This window comes from Solanum tuberosum, unplaced genomic scaffold (assembly GCF_000226075.1).
Source record: "Solanum tuberosum cultivar DM 1-3 516 R44 unplaced genomic scaffold, SolTub_3.0 scf00017, whole genome shotgun sequence".
Taxonomy (NCBI): Eukaryota; Viridiplantae; Streptophyta; class Magnoliopsida; order Solanales; family Solanaceae; genus Solanum; species Solanum tuberosum.
Genome location: NW_006238943.1, coordinates 2,398,701 through 2,409,532, shown reverse-complemented (window position 1 = coordinate 2,409,532; position 10,832 = coordinate 2,398,701). Strand labels below are relative to the sequence as shown.

At 33.8% G+C, this 10,832-nt stretch overlaps 1 protein-coding gene across 1 annotated transcript; it reads left to right on the top strand.

Annotated features, from left to right (window-relative positions):
* Positions 1–2,236: 2,236 nt before the first annotated feature.
* Positions 2,237–10,686, top strand: LOC102580015 (outer envelope protein 80, chloroplastic). Its single transcript, XM_006340263.2, has 11 exons — positions 2,237–2,500; positions 3,823–3,889; positions 3,990–4,025; positions 4,195–4,339; positions 4,777–4,935; positions 5,052–5,122; positions 5,205–5,283; positions 5,401–5,516; positions 6,678–6,825; positions 8,035–8,104; positions 10,174–10,686. The coding sequence occupies exons 1-11, from the start codon at positions 2,467–2,469 to the stop codon at positions 10,329–10,331; spliced, it is 1,083 nt and encodes a 360-aa protein (XP_006340325.1). The 5' UTR covers positions 2,237–2,466; the 3' UTR covers positions 10,332–10,686.
* Positions 10,687–10,832: the final 146 nt, after the last annotated feature.

Here is a 10,832-nt window from a genome sequence, read left to right as displayed (position 1 = left end):
AAGGATAATATATATATATATATATATATATATATATATATAATTTTACGGTGTTAACGTGAAATTTGAATTTGCAATACATAAATTTAAACAATTGATACACGTATATAAGTTGAAAGCATCTCTTCTTATATTTTCTGTTTTTTTTTCCATCATAATCAATATAGTAATTTACGATAAAATAAAGGAGTTATTTTTAAGGTTGGAAACTCCATGTATAAGTTTCGCACATGTATAAGTTCGAAACTCTATCACATTGTGTTAGAATTTCACATGCAGTAAGTTTTTGAAATCCAACACAAAATGTTGAAATTTTATATATTTTTTTTTATGATTATGCTTATACAAACTTTATAATTATATTAAAATGATTTTGCAACAATGATGAAATTTTAATTAAAAGTAACTATATATCATTACATATTGCCTTGTACATGTTACATGTGCCAATCACCAAACAACCTTACATGACACGAAGTAATGATAATTGGATCTTGTTAATCTTGAACACAAAAAATTGATAATTTTTTAAAAACAAGCGGAGACAATAGGCATCATTAGGAGAATTCATGCACTTGTGAAGGGAAACAATTCCCAGTATTCACTCTCTTGATTATAACCATACAATGTTTCTTCTTCAGAGATCATCCACCAGCATTCCGTTTGACATCGTCGGGCATCCCGACTAGCATCATAGGTAATAAAACGATATGTCATGGAACTATTATCCCATTGAGCGTCGCAATAAAACATAGTAGTACCCCAAAAATTAACACTAAAAGTCCAATTAGCTTCGTCACCTCCTGTCAATCTTAATTGTCCTAAATCATTGTCATGAGATTGACAATGGAGAGTCATTGGCATTCCATCTGGAAGCCTATTTATAATATGAACTTGAACTCTTGCTAAACAACGTGATCCAAAAATAAGAGGAAGAATAAGAAGAAAAAGAATGTAAAAATTGCACTTGAAAGTTTTCATTTTTTGATAATTTTAAAAGTTAGATATATTGTCTTTTGAGTTTTATGTTATATATATAGATAAAAAAAAAAAGATTTCTAGATGGTCGAAATAAAGAATGTGATCAACTAATGATTTTTAGATCATCCATATAAAGTATGTGATTAATTTATCTACCCATCTTTAATCTTGATTTTAATTTGTCAATTGATAAAAAATAATTTTGTTATACATAATCCCAACAATTATGGCCAGGAATAATACTGCATTTTGATCTAATAATATAGACAACAGTTAATTAAGTTAGTTAATTCTCTATTTTAAATTGGAAATTTACTAATTTATTTTCTTTGAAATAAAATTTAATAGATTTTAAAATTTTGAGAATCATAAATAAGAAAAAGTCAATAAAAATATGATTGAAGAAGAAGACTAAAACTTTAGATACTAGTAACTAGGCCAATCAAAGCAAAGTATATTTATTGATAATTTTAAGTTTTTCTTATTAGATACTTAATTTTGGTAGACTCGATTAATTTTTTTCATTCGCGTGATCTAACTTTTTGTCTTTGCTTAACTTTATTTTACACTAATGTAAATTAGTGAGATGAAGCTTGATTCTTGTATATTTCATATTCCGTTGATTGATCAATCACCTATTAAATACTAAAAATATTTAGAGATTTTTTTTGTTTGTCATGTAAAAATATGTATGATATTGTGTTCTAACTTCAAACTGTGGTTCTTGCATATCATTTAGAAAGAAACATATCAAATATTAATCAAATCACACTAATACAAAAAAAAATCTGAAAATAATGCGACAATTTTAACAAATATAATTTTGGTCATACGAAAAAAAAAAAACAAAAAATTAATATCGTATTTTTTTATAAATGACTTATCAATCTGCCTCTTTGATACCCCTAGTTAAAATAGAGTAGTAGATTTCTAATGCTAATAAACATAAATCAACTAGTACTTTTTTTGGATTGAAGAAGGAAAAACGGGTTATACCACGGAAAATTCAGATAGTCAAGCTACTAAAATTTCATGATTAACAAGTTTTAATTTCCTGCTTGTGTTTCATATCCAAATTGTGGCACGACTACATCCAATTTCATGCCAAGAAAATTCTCAAATTAAAGAATAAAATATTTTCCGACAAAAGTAACTTTATCTCAAAGGACTCAAACCTGATACCTCTGGATCAATCCGAATTAATAATATATGGTGTGACAATTTCTAATTGAAAGGCAGAATTGAACACCACGTGCAGAGAGGGAGGGGCAAAGACTGAAGAGTAGTAAGCCAATCTACAAAGCAAGAGATAACTTGAGAATTAGCGATTCCCAAATTTTCCCTCTTCTTATGTTTTCTTTATATTCGTTTTACACAAAACTCACACTGAATAAGTACAAAAAAACCCAACATTAATTACTCAATACAACAGACCTTGTAGAGGTTTCAATCACTTTGAATGGTGGAGAACTCATTAATAGGCTAATGGGTGCTCAGAAAAGCATTCATGCTGGCAAAGGTCTAATCTTTTTCTCTTTCATTTCTTGAATAAAACCCATAATTTATTATCTCATAACTCTCTGTAATTTGTATTTTATGAAGTGTGTTTGGGTGTCATTTTTTTGTTGTGCCTATGCAAATGTGGTTTTGGTTGGCTATAGAGGGTGCTGATAGTTCTTTTTTGTGATTTATGTTGTAAAGATTGAATTTTTAATCAATTTGAATGGTGAGAAACTCATTAATGGGCTAATGGTGCTCAGAAAAGCATTTATGCTGGCAAAAGACTCTTCTTTTTCTCTTTCATTTTTCTTGAATAAAACTCATAATTTATTATCTCATAACTCTCTGGAATTTGTGTTTTTTGGGAGTGTCAATGAAGGGCATCTATAGTTTTGGTTTACTTTTTGTTGTGCCTAACGCAAATGTTGTTTTGGTTGGATATAATGGATGCTGATGGTTCTTTTTTGTGCTTTATATTGTTAAGGATTGAATTTTCAGTCAATTTTAATGGTGGGAAACTCATTTATAGGCTAATGGGTGCTCAGAAAAGCATTCATGCTGGCACCTTCATTTCTTGAATAAAACCCAAAATTTATTATCTCATAACTCTCTGAAATTTGTGTTTTATGGAGTGTTTTCGGGTGTCAATAAAGGGTATGTATAGTTTTGGTTTTCTTTTTCTTGTGCTTATGCAAATGTGGTTTTGGTTGGCTATAGTTGGTGCTGCTAGTTCTTTTTTGTGCTTTATATTGTAAAGATTGAATCTTCAATCAATTTGAATGGTGGGGAACTCATTAATAGGCTGATGGGTGCTATGAAAAGCATACATGGTGGCAAAGGTCTCTTCTTTTTCTCCTCCATTTCTCAAATAAAACCCACAATTTATTATCTCACACCCAAGGGTGTGGCCTAGTGGTTAATGAAGTGGTTTGAGAACCATAAGGTCTCGGGTTCAAATTCCAACCGAGACAAAAAACACTAGGTGATTTCTTCCATCCGTCCTAACCTGTACCTATCGCTGGTGGGAGATGACATGTATCCCTTGGAATTCGTTATGCGCAAGCTTGCCTGGACACTACGGTTAACAAAATAAATAAATAACAATTCTTGTCTCATAACTCTCTAAAACTTGTGTGTTATGGGGTGCCAATAAAGGGTGCCTGTGGATTTTGGTTTGCTATTTGTTTGCAAAGATTGAAAATTTTCTTTTGAATTTTGCTAATGCAAATGTGTTTTTGGTTGGCCATAGTGGATGCTGACTGATAGTTCTTTTTTGTGTTTTATATTGTAAAGTTTGAATTCTTATTTACTTTCTTGAATTTGAATTGGTCTTTCTTGCAGCTAAAATAGATGTCAATGTGGATTTCACCCATAAACTATGTGCTGCTTTGATGCTCCAGCCTTTCAGGTTCTTACATATTAAATCACTTATGCCAATTGATTTTGTATTCATTAGTTCTAAAATCTTTGTTTCTTTCTATATATTGCTGCACTGTCTCCGCAAACAGGAATTCTGGCAGCCCCCTTGAATTGGTAATTGGCAGGTAATATAGTTTTCTCATGTCCTACTCATGAAACTTTTAGCTTCTTTTTGTTTCGGTTATAAATTTATTGTTGGGGGTTGTAAGGATGGAGGGATTAGGGTTTCGGTTTAAACAGTTTTTTTTTTTACTTATACTTAGATTGATAATCTATTTGTTTTTATTCTGGCAGTCTTTGCATAAAACACCCAAATTTATTTGGCAAGAGCGAGAAGCTAGATGTTTTGTGGGATAAAGGACTCTATGATTCCAATATCTTGATTACTTACCGGAAGCCAAGACCAGAATGGCTTGCTCAACAGTCTTTTGTTGTTCAGGTGTGCTATACTGAAAAATTTATTTCATCTTGTTTAACTTATTTATTATTATCTTTTTGTCAAAGAGGAACAAACTCTCTAGGACTGAATATTTTACATTTTGAAATAGTCTGGTTCATGAAGGGGTTATGGAACTGATTTGATTGGAATTCAAATTAAATATGTAGGTCTGAGTATGTTTAAAATGAGCAATTCCACCTCCCATTGTTCTTAGAATTTTACTACCAAAGTTGGATCAGTTATAAAGAGGACCGTATTGCGGTGAAGAGCACAACTCTTCTGTAAAATATCTGCCTCAGAGTCACATTTATTTGAAATGAGAACTAGTTCAACTTAATTTAAGTGTCAGCTTGGGAGTAGACTTTACGACAACTTATTGTTATGTATTGAAAATCTGACACATCATGGACTTCAATCCGAACTATCTTGTTGTCCAGCATTCCGTTTCTCCCGAGATTGGGGTCCATGGCTTACCAGATGACAACTTCTCTCGCTCAGGAAGTGGCGGAGTTAACTTATCTCGCTTATCTGCTGGCTTAGATTTGAGTGAGCCAGCAAGTTCCAACTGGAGCAGCAAGACAAGTATAAAATTTGAGGTAAGTGCAAATGATAGCACTTAATGGCAACTCTATACACATGTTATTTAAACTTCAAGTGTGATGCTCTAAGCCTTGATTTTTTAAGGGAAGCGTAAATGTTATTTCTCATGCAGCATATTCGTCCTGTAAGTGATGAGGGTCGGTCAATAAACAGAGATACTCACGGGTTTCCGGTGACTTGCAGGTAACTTAAACTATTACTTGTTTTTAACTTCTTTTAATCGGATTCTGACTCTGCCTTTACTCACAAAATGCTTGCTTTGCAGTGGTGGCTATAATGACAGTATGGTAGTAGTTAAACAGGAGTCTCGATACGCAAAAGCAAACGATCGTAGTTTTTCTCAAGTAATTCACTTTCTAAACACAAAATGGTGCAAAATTCTCAATTTCTCTTCTATTTTGATATCATAGTGCATACAATGTTCTATATGCTTTCTAAAACATGTTCACACACTTGTCCAGTTTAGCCTGCAAATTGAACAAGGGGTTCCCATTCTTTCCAAGTGGCTGATCTTCAACCGATTCAAGTTTGTTGCATCAAGGGGACTAAAACTTGGGCCAGCTTTTCTCTTGTCAAGGTGAGAGACATTTTTATTTTGGACAGTTGAAGATCTGTAAATTTGGCATAGTTGGTTTTTACAACCATGTTCAACCAGTACTGTATTTACTAATCAAACAAAGATATAAAATTAAATAAAGATAATAAAGCATCCAATTACTACGAGAACAACATATATGAAATAGTGAAAGTTAGCATTCAGTGCTTTCAAGTGTCTGATGATTTATTGGTAAGTTACTCAGGAATGACCAAATATTAATGTGAGAAGCACAAGAGGAAGCATGTAAGAAGTAATGAACTAAAATTATCAAAGCACCAGGGAAACTGTGTAAGGAAGTCAAGGGTGAAAGATGTTTGAAATACGACTTATGCATCGGAGAGGTCAAGATCTATGTGCTTTGATATTTATAGAAACAAGTAAACTCATGGAAGCTGGACTTGGAAATAGTAGAAACTATTGAGATTTTAACTCTACTTAGTTTTCAACTTTTCTTTTCTCTACAAATTCAATATACAGCAGTAGTTTAAGAATCTGGATTCTGCTTATTTATTTGTTTGTTCTTGATAAATATATCTTCAATTGTTAGTTAGATTTATTAGATTCTACTGTTCTTAAAAAATATCTTTAATTGTTTATTTAGATTTACTAGTTTTTCCCGTCTTCTTAAATGTTAATATTTAGATCTGAGAGAGAAAAGCTCTCCATTCTTCCTAGAGTAGAACTATAGAAACTAAGCAAAACATAGGTTCTCCAGCAACCAGCCTTCTCTGAAGAGTTTCACTCTGGGCAGCATGGGAGTGGGGAGTATCCACTGATCTAAAAGTTGATAGAGGGGTGATGCTAGATACATTTTCCTCTTTAGTGTTGAGAGAGAAATTATTGAATGGGATACTATATCAATGGTCCCTCAACACTGGGTTCACATGATTGAAAAGGGAGCAAGGTGTGCTATAGTTATGATTCTAGTCCTATTGCCCACACACTTATGGTCATTGGTGCATGGGTCTTATCAACAAGTTGGGAATATTTCTTGAGGACACATTCATATTGATATTAGTCTTGCAAAAAATCTTAAGCCTTGCTGTTAAACAATGTTTCTTTCCTGTATAGTTTTATTTTCTTGTTTTCCATTCTAATGCATCTCTCCATATGCTAAAATCCAACCTTTTTCTCTGACAGCCTCACGGGTGGTTCTATCGTGGGGGATATAGCTCCCTATCAAGCTTTTGCAATTGGCGGTCTTGGTAGCGTCCGAGGGTATGGTGAAGGAGCTGTTGGTTGTGGTAGATCTTGTCTGGTTGCTAACAATGAACTGACGTTTCCTTTGGTATGTTTTGATTCGTAAATTGTTGGATCTTTGCCTTTTAGGACAGTTGTTTGGTTCCACATCTTGCAAAAGTGTTTTCTTATTATCATTCTTGTCTCTTAAGTTCCTTCATGATGCAAAAATATGAATGAAGTCTTGCTAATTTCAAATGGCGTGCAATGATTCAGAACCAAAAAAATAAAAAGCAACTCTGTAGCACAGACTTGAGAAATGGATTTGCTTATTTTGGTTTTTGAAAAATCTATTGTGCTTAGTATGAAACAGAATACAGTATTTGAATCTGATTGTGATAAGGTATTATGGTATTATTTGTTTTTGATATCTATCAGCTTTTCCAATCAAGCCTGCAGCTGGAAATACCAGTGACATTTAACTCTTTAATACAAGCAAACTCATAGGATCTTCTGAGTTTGAAATTAATAATGTCATACTTTGTCAATCACTTTAACTTTGTTGGCTTTTGAGCTATGTTGCTCGGACTCATCAAAAATAATTTTGTACCTGTGTTGGATCCTCCAAAAATGCATTTTTGAAGGATCCGACACGCACCCGTATGCGTTTTTGAAGAATCCGAGCAACATAACTTTTGAGCGGGACTTGCAATGGCTTAATTCCTTTTTTTTACTTTGATTCTTTTAGTACCACAATGTCTTCTTAGACTTTTGATTAGAACTTTCTTGCATCTTTCTGGAGCATTATAATACAATATTTTATGTTTTAGTAGCAGATAGGGCAGACTGACTCTTAAGTGGTGTTAAGGGGGATGCATGACTTCTTATTGGCAATGTTGTCCTGTCTTAGTTGAAGAATTTGACCTTGAAGAAATGTCCTGTTGTTGTGTACGAAATGTATTGTAAAATAAATCATCATGTGAGACTGCTGTAAAGTCAAAAGAACCTTTCTTCTAATTTGAAGAAAAGAATTTTATTAACAAAAGTTAGTTATCAGAATTGATTGTTAAAAAGAAGAGAGGAAACAATTTATTGTAAGAAATGATGTAACAGGATATCAAAAGTAAAATGCGAGTTGTGTCCTCTTATCTGCGCCTGCAAGAGAAGGAACGGAGTTCCCTTGTTTAATTTGTCGCTTACTTGCTTCCACATTGTCTGTGAAATTAGTATTTACTAGTTTAGATACTGCTACGCCTGATCCCTTTGGACCTATTAAATATTATATTGTGGAGTCTCACACAGAACGCTTCTTGTCCAGAGCCAGATGCTTGATGGTGCTGTCTTCTTGGATTGTGGATCTGACTTGGGCTCAGGTCGTCATGTGCCCGGTTAGTACCTTAGTAATTTTTACATCATGCAGAAAGTTTGCTTAATGTCACTGACTGCTGTTGAAATTTAGAAAACATTGATTTCGATTATTCCTTGTGGAAATGTTTGAGAATGTCTGTTTGTTCAGTTGTATCGTCTTTCTTTGTTTTCTTATGTTGTTTCAGTTAGGGTTGGGGAAGGAGGGGCTGCCATTATATATGACAACTGCAAATGATTGCTTTGAGAAATTATTTTTTAAAACTGTTTTTTTTTCCTTGTGTATTTTGCATTTCTTCTTTCAAGTTGTTTGTTTCATGCTTTTTATCTGCCTTACTGCTGTTGGGCCTGTATAGAGTAGGTTACTTGTTGTAAGGGTTTCAACCTTTTGTTTCCCATGAAACTGTTAATGATTTAGCCTATGACTTAAGCAGTAAAGCTTAATATGTTCTGGTTATGGTTAACTGCTACTTTTGATATCTAACTCTATATTTAGGTTTCACTGTAAAAACGTAGATCCTCATATATTCTCATAAGTATCAAGGATAAGTGCGTGAAGATAATCTTCATCAGCATGATGATGAGAATATCGACGAAAAATGTAATGGAGTAACACTAGTTGGTTTTGCCAAATCATTTATAAGGGAGTGTAGAGTTTGCTAATTCAGTTGTGTATAGCTACAGAGGTAGCAGTACTCGAAGTGTCTCTTAGCAAGATATTAAAATATTTGGATATCATAGTAAAAGCAAACGCTTTCCAAATGGAGATTGGAGAAGTTCAATAATATGGGCTGCGTAATCTTAATATCCACCCTGACTGTTCTAGCTAAGCTTTGTAGGTCAACTAAAAACATCCATGTTTGGCATCATATGGTTATAGGTGAATATTAGATCTCTCTTTAGTAGTGCAAGTTTGCAACCTGGTTGAATCTAGTTCATTTACCTTGTCAATGTGATGATGAGGTCTGTTGCCTTGATAGCACAAAATATAGTTTGCTATATCATATGGTGTGTTGGATAATGCAAATACTTTACTCTCTCAGAACGACTGTCTATAGCTTGGGTTTGTATGAGATAAATTAGGGAGAATTTTCTATTTCTCTACATAAGGCTATTTGTTTCCTTCTTTATGATATCCACCCTCTACAAAACGACCTTCCTCTTTATTGTAGTATGATCATGTAGCGGTGTACAACTACTTTATTGATGAGAAAATAGAGACTGGGATAATAAATATGCCTTGTATATCAACCTTAATCAATTAGTAGATATTCTTTTGAGGAGTTCACAAGAAACAATTGGACAATTTAGTGCGTAAGGTTGATGGAAGATATTTCGATTCTACTTTAAGGGGGTGTATCGAAAAGGAAGGATCTGTGTTTTCCAGCTACCAGATTCCTAGAATTATAACTTCATCCAACGAGAGGGGAAGGTGTTGAAAGGGAAAGCAACTTGGTTCCGTCAGCCAACAGATTCTAGGATTAATACTTTCAGTTTCTTGTTTCCTTTTGTGGTTTCTACACATAAAGAGGACATATTTTCTCTTTCTGTAGTATGATATATAAAAGTTTCATCATCTTCCCTGTTTATAGATTGAAATATCGACGAGCAAGATAAAGCTTGTCCTCTAAATGAGATATACAAGTGAAAAGTTTTTAAAAAATAGGAAGAAAGAAAGAAAACGAAAAGCTCTGGCCTCTGGAGTTGGTGTAAAATGGTAAGACTTTTCGCAATAGGGGTTGACATTTGAGTCCATTACAACAATGGTTACATTTCCTTTAGTTTTTGGATCATATGAATTGACTGAACTTCAGCATTCGCACAGTACAAGCTCTCTGAATCTCAGAATTCTGGACTTCTATATTTAGATGATTGACTGCTTTCATAACAAACAATGAGACAAATGCTGCATCCTTTCACGCATGTGTATCCCTCAGAAATTCATACGTTAACATTTTGGGCTTCTCGATGGTTGTCTTTTCTTTTTTTGTGGATGAAAAGAGTACACTGTCCAGATATCACTACCCTAGTTTCAGAAGAAGCGTTTCCTAACATATTTTCTTCTAACATTTGAGCCATTGATGCATTTCAGGAAATCCTTCTCTTAGGCATGGCAAACCAGGAAACGGAATTGGCTTCGGATATGGCCTTAGATTCAAGTCTCAGCTGGGACATTTCCAGGTGGACTATGCAGTCAATGCATTTCAACAACGAACAGTGTACTTCGGCTTCAGTAACCTTCCTTCGTGAGTCTTAACCACAACATGACTTGCAACCATGGCATAACTTATGATCAGCGCTGCATCCGTAGAGAAAATTTATGAGGATATCTGCAAGGGATCAGATGTTAGGCTCCAAGCAGTGGCCCGTCCCTCATAGGAACATCAGTGAAGATTTTTTTGAAAAGCATATTGAGCAAATTAGTGCACAGAGGTGGTTCCATTTTCCCTGTACCTCTTCAAAGATCAGATAGAAATTTGTAAATTCTTTACAGTGACCATCAGGAAGTTAGTCTTAATGTCAAAGTTCATAACCTGCTTACAATAGACAATATACACATTCAATTTCCTTTTTTTTTCTTTTACAAATAGAGAAATTTATCAGTTGATCATTTACTAATCTTGAATACCAAAGTTACCAATGATGTGAGTTTGATTTGCTGGTTTAGCACTGGATTAAGTCTTGGTCAAATCTGTCCACAGATAAAATTGCATTGATCCCAAGAAATTATAGGTTTCTTGAGACAAACCA